Here is a 12,572-nt window from a genome sequence, read left to right as displayed (position 1 = left end):
AATTCAACAATGAATAGTTGATGGCGTCCCCAGTAAACATGGTTATCGCACAACAAGTAACTTAATAAGAGATAAAGTGCATAAGTACATATTTAATAACACAATAGTTTTTAAGCTATTTGTCCCATGAGCTATATATTGCAAAGGTGAATGATGGAATTTTAAAGGTAGCACTCAAGCAATATACTTTGGAATGGCGGAAAAATACCATGTAGTAGGTAGGTATGGTGGACACAAATGGCATAGTGGTTGGCTCAAGTATTTTGGATGCATGAGAAGTATTCCCTCTCGATACAAGGTTTAGGCTAGCAAGGCTTATTTGAAACAAACACAAGGATGAACCGGTGCAGCAAAACTCACATAAAAGACATATTGAAAACATTATAAGACTCTACACCGTCTTCCTTGTTGTTCAAACTCAATACTAGAAATTATCTAGACCTTAGAGAAACCAAATATGCAAACCAAATTTTAGCATGCTCTATGTATTTCTTCATTAATGGGTGCAAAGCATATGATGCAAGAGCTTAATCATGAGCACAACAATTGCCAAGTATCACATTACCCAAGACATTAATAGCAATTACTACATGTATCATTTTCCAATTCCAACCATATAACAATTTAACGAAGGAGAAACTTCGCCATGAATACTATGAGTAGAAACCAAGGACATACTTGTCCATATGCTACAGCGGAGCGTGTCTCTCTCCCATAAAGTGAATGCTAGGATCCATTTTATTCAAACAAAACAAAAAAAAACAAAAACAAACCGACGCTCCAAGAAAAGCACATAAGATGTGATGGAATAAAAATATAGTTTCAGGGGAGGAACCTGATAATGTTGTCGATGAAGAAGGGGATGCCTTGGGCATCCCCAAGCTTAGACGCTTGAGTCTTCTTGATATATGCAGGGGTGAACCACCGGGGCATCCCCAAGCTTAGAGCTTTCACTCTCCTTGATCATGTTGCATCATACTCCTCTCTTGATCCTTGAAAATTTCCTCCACACCAAACTCGAAACAACTCATTAGAGGGTTAGTGCACAATAAAAATTAACATATTCAGAGGTGACACAATCATTCTTAACACTTCTGGACATTGCATAATGCTACTGGACATTAATGGATCAAAGAAATTCATCCAACATAGCAAAAGAGGCAATGCGAAATAAAAGGCAGAATCTGTCAAAACAGAACAGTTCGTATTGACGAATTTTAAAATGGCACCAGACTTGCTCAAATGAAAATGCTCAAATTGAATGAAAGTTGCGTACATATCTGAGGATCATGCACGTAAATTGGCTTAATTTTCTGAGCTACCTACAGGGAGGTGGACCCAGATTCGTGACAGCAAAGAAATCTGGAACTGCGCAGTAATCCAAATCTAGTACTTACTTTTCTATCAACGGCTTAACTTGGCACAACAAAACACTAAACTAAGATAAGGAGAGGTTGCTACAGTAGTAAACAACTTCCAAGACACAAAATAAAAACAAAGTACTGTAGGTAAAAACATGGGTTGTCTCCCATAAGCGCTTTTCTTTAACGCCTTTCAGCTAGGCGCAGAAAGTGTGCATCAAGTATTATCGAAGGGTGGTGCATTCTCAGCGGGGTGTGGAGTTTTCTCAACCATACATAGTATATTAGATACATAAGTTTTAGCATCTCCCTTTTCATTAGTCTTAGGCGTGCTACTTTCATCAAACAAATTTTCAGGAACAAGCCAAGCATAGTTATTTTCTAGTGCATCATTCATAGCTAAGAGTTTACATGGTATTGGTGCTTTGATCTCCCCACCATCATCAATATTATTAGTGTATATTATTCTATCCATGTCCATCTTTTCAAGGAGACTAACAAAATTAGTATGAGAACCAAGCATATTAAATTTAGCAAAGACCTTTCTAGCTTCTCTTGCTAGACCACCAAATTCTCTAAGAAGGGTTTCTAAAACAAAATCTTTCTTTTCCCCTTCTTCCATATCACCAAGTGTGAGAAACATGTGTTGGATTATAGGATTGAGATTAACAAATTTAGTTTTCAACATGCGAACTAAAGCAGCAGCAGCAATTTCATAGGTAGGGGCAAGGTCTACCAAGTGTCTATCCTCAAAATCGTCAACGGTACTGACATGGTTGAAAAATTCCTCTATATTATTTCTCCCAATTATAGACCCACGTCCTACCGGTATATCTTTCGTGGTAAAATTAAAAGGAAACATGATGAAATAAGTAAAGTAAATGCAAGTAACTATTTTTTTTTTGTGTTTTTGATATAGCAAACAAGATAGCAAGTAAAGTAAAACTAGCAACTAATTTTTTTGTATTTTGATTTAGTGCAGCAAACAAAGTAGTAAATAAAACTAAGCAAGACAAAAACAAAGTAAAGAGATTGAGAAGTGGAGACTCCCCTTGCAGCGTGTCTTGATCTCCCCGGCAACGGCGCCAGAAATTTAGCTTGATGACGCGTAGAGCACACGCTCGTTGGGAACCCCAAGTGGAAGGTGTGATGCGTACAGCAGCAAGTTTCCCTCAGTAAGAAACCAAGGTTTATCGAACCAGTAGGAGTCAAGAAGCACGTCGAAGGTTGATGGCGGCGGGATGTAGTGCGGCGCAACACCAGGGATTCCAGTGCCAACGTGGAACCTGCACAACACAACCAAAGTACTTTGCCCCAACGAAACAGTGAGGTTGTCAATCTCACCGGCTTGCTGTAACAAAGGATTAACCGTATTGTGTGGAAGATGATTGTTTGCAGAAAACAGTAGAACAAGTATTGCAGTAGATTGTATTTCAGTAAAGAGAATTGGACCGGGGTCCACAGTTCACTAGAGGTGTCTCTCCCATAAGACAAACAGCATGTTGGGTGAACAAATTACAGTTGGGCAATTGACAAATAAAGAGGGCATGACCATGCACATACATATCATGATGAGTATAGTGAGATTTAATTGGGCATTACGACAAAGTACATAGACCGCCATCCAAAGATGCATCTATGCCTAAAAAGTCCACCTTCAAGGTTATCATCCGAACCCCCTCCGGTATTAAGTTGCTAACAACGAGACAATTGCATTAAGTATTGCGCGTAATGTAACTAGTGACTACATCCTTGAACATAGCACCAATGTTTTATCCCTAGTGGCAACAGCACATCCATAACCTTAGAGGTTCTTGTCACCCCTCCAGATTCACGGAGACATGAACCCACTATCGAGCATAAATACTCCCTCTTGGAGTTACTAGCATCAACTTGGCCAGAGCATCTACTAATAACGGAGAGCATGCAAGATCATAAACAACACATAGACATAGCTTTGATAATCAACATAACAAGTATTCTCTATTCATCGGATCCCAACAAACGCAACATATAGAATTACAGATAGATGATCTTGATCATGTTAGGAAGCTCACAAGATCCGACAATGATAGCACAATGGGGAGAAAACAACCATCTAGCTACTGCTATGGACCCATAGTCCAGGGGTAGACTACTCACACATCACACCGGAGGCGACCATGGCGGCGTAGAGTCCTCCGGGAGATGATTCCCCTCTCCGGCAGGGTGCCGGAGGCGATCTCCTGGATCCCCCGAGATGGGATCGGCGTTGGCGGCGTCTCTGGAAGGTTTTCCGTATCGTGGCTCTCGGTACTGGGGGTTTCGTCACGGAGGCTTTAAGTAGGCAGAAGGGCAAGTCAGGAGGGGGCACAGGGGCCCCACACCATAGGCCGGCGCGGCCAGGGGGTGGGCCGCGCCGCCCTAGGGTTTGGGCACCCTGTGGCCCCACTTCGTTTCGTCTTCGGACTTCTGGAAGCTTCGTGGCAAAATAGGCCCCTGGGCGTTGATTTCGTCCAATTCCGAGAATATTTCCTTACTAGGATTTCTGAAACCAAAAACAAGTGAAAACAAGAATCGGCACTTCGGCATCTTGTTAATAGGTTAGTTCTAGAAAATGCACGAATATGACATAAAGTGTGCATAAAACATGTAGATAACATCAATAATGTGGCATGGAACATAAGAAATTATCGATACGTCGGAGACGTATCACACCCTGCCGGAGAGGGGATTCATCTCCCAGAGGACTCTACGCCGTCATGGTCGCCTCCGGAGTGATGTGTGAGTAGTCTACCCCTGGACTATGGGTCCATAGCAGTAGCTAGATGGTTGTCTTCTCCCCATTGTGCTTCATTGTCGGATCTTGTGAGCTGCCTAACATGATCAAGATCATCTATCTGTAATTCTATATGTTGCGTTTGTTGGGATCCGATGAATAGAGAATACTTGTTATGTTGATTATCAAAGTTATGTCTATGTGTTGTTTATGATCTTGCATGCTCTCCGTTACTAGTAGATGCTCTCGCCAAGTAGATGCTTGTAACTCCAAGAGGGAGTATTTATGCTCGATAGTGGGTTCATGTCTCCGTGAATCTGGGGAAGTGACAGAAATCTCTAAGATTATGGATGTGCTGTTGCCACTAGGGATAAAACATTGGTGCTATGTTCAAGGATGTAGTTACTGATTACATTATGCGCAATACTTAATGCAATTGTCTGTTGTTATCAACTTAATACTGGAGGGGGTTCGGATGATAACCTGAAGGTGGACTTTTTAGGCATAGATGCATGCTGGATAGCGGTCTATGTACTTTGTCGTAATGCCCAATTAAATCTCACTAGACTCATCATAATATGTATGTGCATGGTCATGCCCTCTTTATTTGTCAATTGCCCAACTGTAATTTGTTCACCCAACATGCTATTTATCTTATGGGAGAGACACCTCTAGTGAACTGTGGACCCCGGTCCAATTCTCTATACTGAAATACAATCAAAAGAAATACTTGTTCTACTGTTTTCTGCAAATAATCATCTTCCACACAATACGGTTAATCCTTTGTTACAGCAAGCCGGTGAGATTGACAACCTCACTGTTTCGTTGGGGCAAAGTACTTTGGTTGTGTTGTGCAGGTTCCACGTTGGCGCCGGAATCTCTGGTGTTGCGCCGCACTACATCCCGCCGCCATCAACCTTCAACGTGCTTCTTGACTCCTACTGGTTCGATTAAACCTTGGTTTCTTACTGAGGGAAACTTGCCGCTGTGCGCATCACACCTTCCTCTTGGGGTTCCCAACGGACATGTTAACCACACGCATCAGTCATCGGCAAAGCTGTCTAGCCTGAAGGAGACCGGGTTCTCAAAATTCTCAGATTCCGTGTAAGGAAAGAAGAGAGGATTGTCCAGGCCTTGGAAGAAAATGCTGAACCACTTTGATGCTTCCTTGGGGATCAGTTTACTACCTGGAAGGCTATACAAGGCTTGGCCGTAGCTGGTGCATCGGATCTGCTTCCCGTTAGCATCTGGAAAGGTGCGAGTAGCCAAAAGTGGGAAGTTTGGGATATGGTTTTTGAAATACAGCTGAGCCCATAACTGAATAAACCACCAGGGACCTCCTGTCTTGACTGTCCTTTGAGAATATAATTTGACAGACATTAATTGGAGATATCGGTAGACCTCTCCAAGGAACAGTTTGCCGATGCCAAGCTGGGTGCCTCTGGCAAGTTCATAGGCCAAGGGAAGGTAATTCTTGGTTGGAGCAAGTGAAGGGCCACAGAATATGAAGTGTTCCAACCAGAAATTTAGGAAGGCCGTGTGTTCCTTCTCTGTTACAGGGCCTTTATTTTTCATGTGACATCGAAGGTAGGCACCCCAGTTCGTGCACTCTGTTTTGGAAGAGAGCTTGAAAGGAACCCTTGGCAGCATAAAAGCAGAGGGGCTGGGCGATGTAATGTTTAGGCCAGTGATCATCACCACATCTAGCAGAGTTGGTGTCATGGGGCCATGGCCAAACATGAAGCAGTTCAGAGCATCAGACCAGAAGTAGCCGATGGTTTTTAGAAGGTTTTCATGCTTCTCAAGGGGAGACAATGATAAGGACAGAGCATCGGCTATTCCTGTGGTTTCCCATGTGGATTGGTAGGTTTTGGATACTCTGTTGTACCAGGAAACCCAATCTTCAGGAGGGTTAGGCCAGGCTCGTAAGCAGTCTGCCCAAGAAGTTAGATCTAAATCCTGGCTCACGAAGGGGATCCTACGAGCCTCGCAAGAAATCAAACGGGCAGGACCCTCGACAGTACGGGGGCCAAGACAAAGAGAGTTTGGAAGAGAAGGATGCGGCAATAGAATGTCTGAAACCTAAAATTAATGGCAGAATAAGGCATTAATTCAGATGTTTGTTATTAATTCCAACACTATGCTCAGATGGCGAGGGGCAGTTAAAGATTACCTTCAGGCCAGAGACCATTGCGTTGGCGTTGGACGATTCCGCCATCTGATTCGCTGGTGGAGATGAGTCTGCATGGTTGGGGATATGGGATTTGCGCCGCCGCGTGTTGAATCTGTTCGATGGACAATTGGGAATCTGAGTTTGGCCCTTTAGACGAGGGTCACAGGTTACCGTTTGAATTTGGAACTGAATCTAGCCTTATTGGCGTTTTATGATAAGAGACCGATGCGTTGCCATCGGCTTTTTTGCGTTGACCTATTTTGACAATCGGCAAAATCAAATATGGAAGCATTCTTCATTGATAAGAGGGTTTTATACAAGAAGAGTTGATTGCTCTCAAAAGGATGATCTTCTACCTAAATTGCTACTACTAGTCCTATTCTAGTAGCCCCTAGCCTAGGGGCCGTCGCTGCCCTCATCATCGCCGTCCGCGCCGCTGTCGGCACTGCTGCCGGCGACGTCCTCGTCGCTGCTGCTGAAGCCCTTGGCGGGAGCTTCTTCTTCTTCTTCCTCATCGTCATCCGACCCGGCGCGGAAGCGCTTTACCGGCGGGTACTCGTCAGAGGAGGTTTCGTCCTCCGCTTCGTCCTCCTCGTCGGAGGAGAGGCCCGCGTCCCAGGAGAAGAGGTCGTCGTCGCTCTCCTCCTCCAACTCCCCGTCCACGAGGAAGTGGAGGTCATCCTCCCCGTCGGTCAAGGAGTCGTCGTCCTCGGACTCGACGGAGAAGTTCCAGTCCCTCTCGTCCCACCACTCTGGGGCGCGGGCCTCGTACGCCCTTATCGGGTCGTACTCCGGCATCGGCTCACTGGAGAGGACTGGAAAGAGAGAGCCGAGGAGGCAGAGGAGGAGGAGTCCATGGCAGAGGAAGGGGTTTTTTTTCGAGTGCTAATGCAGAGGAACAGAGGATGAGGAGGCGATGTGGAGGCGAACTGCTCGGATGAGGTTAAATAAAGGGGATACAGTGGAAGTTGATTCAATGCTATGGCAGTTTCGAGGGTGCGGTGCCAAAACTGTCAAATCGTGCAGTGCGGAGAAGTTGAGAAGGCAAGGCATCATGATGAAAGGGCACTGTAGCGGTTCTGCTCTGCAACGCATGACCCGATGAAGGAAAACAGAGTGGTTTTGGAATTATTATTGCCAAAACCAGGGGGCATGTGTTATCACCAGATTTTGGCCAAATCAGAAGATGGGTCGTGATTGAGATGGGCTTGGAAGATGTGCACTTGAAGCGTTTATGAATCAGCCTCGTGCGAGAATTTGGGCTAGATTGCCCGTGTATCTGTACATTATGGTAGATCGCATCTTAGTTTAGAATTAAGAGATAGAGTTTGGTCGTATACGATTAGGTTTATTCCAAAGATAGAAAGTCCCCGGACTATAACTATGTACCTAGGGTTATTGAGAAAGAAGGACGACCACGTTCACAACAAACACAATCTAGGCGCATCGCCACCCCTTGTTTCGAGGGTTTCTTCCGGGTAAGCATCATGCTGCCTAGATCGCATTTTGCGATCTAGGCAGTATCGGTTTATTCGTTATCTGGTGTTGCTCGTACTGAAGCCTTGTTGATGGCGAGTAACACCCTTATCGTAGATGTTTTGGGGCTTGCATCGATGCTTTTCTGAATATGCTTGCTTAGCTATGCTGCCTCTTGATATCTAGCTGCCTTTACGCCTATCTTAGGTGTAAGGGCAGCACCTTGCTTCACCTTTATTTAGTAGATCTGATCTGTTATAGTTGTTCCTTGTCCTTCAAGGATTAGTTTGATATCCGCATGGTTAGGCCTTGCAAACAGGTTGAATGATCCAGTAGTGCGTAAGGTATGGTTTGCCGATCCTAGAAGGGATGTTCCGGGAATCGACTCCACGTTGGTTTTTAGGCCTCCTCTAGGACTAGTTTTCCGTTATCTTTCGTATCTGCCAGGCTCAATTACGTGTAGGACGTTCCGGTTATGCGGTGAAAACCCCAAACTGTCGTAGATTGATTTAACTTGGTATTGACGAAGCAGGATCCCCATGTTGTCGTAGATCCGATATGAACCATGGGGCAATCGGCTCTTTGAGCCGATTCACAGGGTAACCTGAGAGCCGATCGAGGCTCATTTAATGTTTACGTGTCTGCCATGCATGAAGCTAATCGAAGCAATCCAACACCTTCCTGACCAGATATAGGTCAGGTGGCACACCCTTGCGACCGTCAGGACGTGTGCCGGAGCATTGCGGGCCGTTGCCCGAGGGACCAGGGCCCACCAGCAGTCCTGGGAGCCTCCCGGCTCTCCGTGTTGCTCGTCGCTGCTCGCCGGTGGGTTTTGGCAGGCAACACTTATAAATGTTTAAATTTATCATTAAGATCACAATAAGAATAACTCATCGAAATTGTGAACACAAAGACTTTATTCATAAAGGGAACAACGGACTTGTCTCTACTACATATGAATAACTTGTCTCGTGAGATGGAAGACAAACTAAAATAGTTCACTTATAACTATTACAAATTTATTCAAATTGATAACTAAGAACTTCCATAATAAATGTAGAGGGAGAGTATCATCGGCCATCAACATCTTGATCGCCATCGAACATGCGTGTCTCCTCCTCTCCCCACGGCAGCTCCTCAAGCGGAAGGTCCTGTTTTCAAATAAAACAGCACAACTATCAAATACTTAGTAAACCACAATAAGTTCTCAACTCCGCCAGAATGCCATGGAAAGTGAACATATTCTCTTTCATGATATAGTCCTTGACAAGCTCTCCATAGATGGGAGGCAGCGAACGTAGCACCCCATCCAAGGAAAAAACATTTGTCATACGGTATCCCCAAACATGCACCAGGTTGGCATGAATTATATACATGTTCACCAGGTGCTTTTCCAGGCAGGCATTTTCCTCCAACTTGGTTGAAAGAAATTCATCCAGACACTTATGCTTCATTTTCCAAACTCCACTCCCAACAACAACTTGAGTATATCAATTATGTCGAATGCATTGGTGTTGGAAAACTGCACTTTTAGGTCATGAGCCATAGTTCTTAGTATGGCGCTCTGGATTAATATATCTAAGTCCCGGTGAAGGTGATATCGCCCCTTATCGTCCTCATCCTCGGAGTCATTTGGTTCATCTCTCAGAGGTTCCTCTGTTACGAAGATCGTGTCACTTGCTCTAAGGCAACTTCTTAGACACATGTACCATTCTACGAAAGTGGATCCATCATTTCTAAGCGTCTCTTCTCGCACAGAGTGATGAAGGTGAACAAGCACATGGGAGTTCGAAATAGTCTACAAAGATATTTTCAAAAACATTATGACTAAGTTCATACTTATTATGAGTACAAATTATTAAATGATCTCCCACTAGAAACATCATCTCTCGGAATGTTTAAGTGATTACACGATCCCAATTCACTACACCACCCCCGGTCGTCACGACTGGTGGCATAGTTGCAAAGGTGGACACCGAATTGTCGATCACATCATTCATGCGATTCATGCTTGATATTTCGATCTCTCGTGTTCCGATGCCATGTCTGCACATGCTAGATTCGTCAATTTAACCTTAGTGTATTTGCAGTGCAACATGGCTTACATCCATCGTATGCGAACTTTCTTGATGGTGCACACTAAAAGTAAGAACACTTTTATTGGTATTTAGTTCACGGATCATCTTATTTAAAGTTATCGTTGTTTTAACTTAACACTTGCAACTAAATAAGATGGGCTGAGGTATCTACATCAAATGTATTAGGTGACATGATATGTGTGATACATTTACGGAACTAGATCTTCACGGCGATGTGCTATCACTACACTTAGGAACAACTAGTAGAAAGCTATTTTACACCATGACCATAACATGTTACAAGCCCCCTTACACAAGATATATGATAGAGTAGAGTTGGTGTTTTTGAGGAATATGGTGACTAAATTGGGTTTTCATGAAAGATGGGTTGATTTGATGATGGAGCGGTGTTTCCGTTGTCTCCCATGCTATTTGTTACAATTCTCATGAAGCCAGATAATAACTTCCCCACATTCCTACAACCTGTTGTTGATACCAACTGCTAATCCAGGACAATTAGTGAGTGTGGAAAATTTAGTATTTTCTTTATTCCCAACACAAGTGCCGATACAAAGCTGTATATGTGATTACACCTCAGCATTAATAATCAGGCTATTTTATCTTCCCAAAACATTTTACATTAGGCAGTGCTGATTTCTTCTTTTTTCTGTAGCTTTATTTTAGATTGTGCACAACACTCGATAAGACGCCTAGTTGCTGATTTAGCATCGTTGGGTTATGCGAGGCTAGTTGCCTGTTGGATTGTCTTTTTCGAGGGTACACCAAATTGGCGTACCAAATCTTTATAGAAGAGAGCATAATTCATTTACAAGACACCAAGCAACATTGCAAACAATGCGCCGGCCCACTCCACTCAAACACGTAGAGACCTACTCTCGCGGCATCAGTTGTCTCCCTCCTACTCTAGCAAGTTTCCACAGGTTGAACTCCTCGGCGATCATCCTAAGCAATTCCATCGTGTTGCATTGCTCCGCCGTGTTTCCGAAAACCCTAGCGTTCCATTGCTTCCACAACCGCCAGGCCGTGAGCAACACCAACGTGTCAAAGCTCTTTATGTCCTTCTTGCATACCAGGCTTCACGTCGCGTCCCACCATGGCTCCAAACGACTATCTCTCCCCGGCTCCACAATGTTTAGACCTGCAGCAGTTAGGCACCCAAACCAAGCTTGGCGAGCATAAGGGCATTGCATGATGATGTGATCGACGGTGTCCTCCTCTTGTAAGCAAACCGCACAAGGATCAACATTCTCCTGGAGCCCATGTCATTGTCGCCGATCCGAGGTCCAGAGATGATACCTCAAAGCTAGCCATGCAAAGATCTTCCCTTTAGGTGGGGCAATCTTAAATACTCTTTAATAGATGAAAATAAAAGGATTTCTAATTTCGATAGTAACATAATGTTGGATCCATTCCTTTTGAATTGTCACTTTGTCCATCATGATTCTTGGGAGGAGACATCGGCAATAATTCACCTTGGACAACTTATTTGTGAAAATGTATGCCTATTTAAATCGCACATAAAAAAAATCTGGTCAAATTTTCATTATTAATATGGATTCCTTTGTTATAAGAGCAGCTAAACCTTATTTGGCCACTACAGGAGCAACTGGCAGAGCAGACGGTAGGTGTCCTTGGCGGAGTATGCTCCTGAGGCTGATCCAGTCCAGAAGAAGGAGTCCGGGACTTGATTGTTCCTGGGCACCGCCTCGATCTCCTCCCATAATCTAACACATTGCACACAACCCTCGATCGATAGGTCCATGTCGATGTCAGACAGCCAAGCATTCTCCAGCAGCGCCTCTGCGACGGATCTGCTGTTCTTCCTTCTCGTGGAGACTGTCGAGAACACCAAAGGGGCGACCTGTTCCGCTGATCTGCCATTGATCCAGTGGTCTCTCCAAAAGAGTACCTTCCTCCCGTCTCCAACCGTAATTCTAGCCAGACTCTGGAACACGGCCACGACCTCCGGGTCAAGCACCATCGATAAACCCTGCCAAGGTCGGCTCGGATCTGTTCTCTGAAGCCACGCCCATCTTGCTCTTAGAGCCAATCCATGTAGCCTGATGTCTTTCACTCCCAACCCACAGAGGCGTGTTGGCTTGCAGATGCTCTCCCATGCCACCAAGCATTGGCCGCCATTTATCTGTCTCTTGCCAACCCAGAAGAAAGATCGAATATGTCTGATCACCTCCTCCACGAGCCAATCCGGGGGTTTGTCTACCAAGATGTGATGGATTGGTCTTGCTAGTATCACCGATTTGATTAGCGTCAATCTGCCAGCTCGTCCAATGAAGCCCCGCTGCCAAGCCGGGAGTACGTGAACCATAGCGTCCAGAAGGGGTTGCCACTACGCCCTTGTCAAGGGTCTCAAGGCCAGCTGCCTGTTGGATTGTCAACACAGCACATCCTGTTCGGCTTTGTTACCCTCGTACTCCACGAGAGGTGGTGGGAGTACCGGACAAATCCTGTCGTCCGTTGCTAGGGGTGTCTTAGACATTTTGTCTTGGATAATTCTAGTGATCTCTCCACTTTCTAAATTAGGCCAACTATGGAGTTACTAAAACAATCGTCCGAACAACAACACTAAGTAAATCCAGATCAAATCGACCACACAAAGCTTTTTGGGAATTCAGGGCCGAGTTCAACGCCGGCGGCGCCATCATCTGATCGACGCCCTCTTTGTCTCCCATCGTCAACAGTTGAGC

At 44.7% G+C, this 12,572-nt stretch overlaps 1 protein-coding gene across 1 annotated transcript; it reads right to left on the bottom strand.

Annotated features, from left to right (window-relative positions):
- Positions 1–11,461: 11,461 nt before the first annotated feature.
- LOC139833634 (uncharacterized) lies at positions 11,462–11,848 on the bottom strand. Its single transcript, XM_071823963.1, has one exon. The coding sequence runs from the start codon at positions 11,846–11,848 to the stop codon at positions 11,462–11,464; it is 387 nt and encodes a 128-aa protein (XP_071680064.1).
- Positions 11,849–12,572: the final 724 nt, after the last annotated feature.

This window comes from Lolium perenne, chromosome 7 (assembly GCF_019359855.2).
Source record: "Lolium perenne isolate Kyuss_39 chromosome 7, Kyuss_2.0, whole genome shotgun sequence".
Lineage (NCBI taxonomy): Eukaryota > Viridiplantae > Streptophyta > Magnoliopsida > Poales > Poaceae > Lolium > Lolium perenne.
The sequence above is the reverse complement of the archived record's forward strand: the minus strand, read 5'-3'. Positions and strand labels throughout refer to the sequence as shown.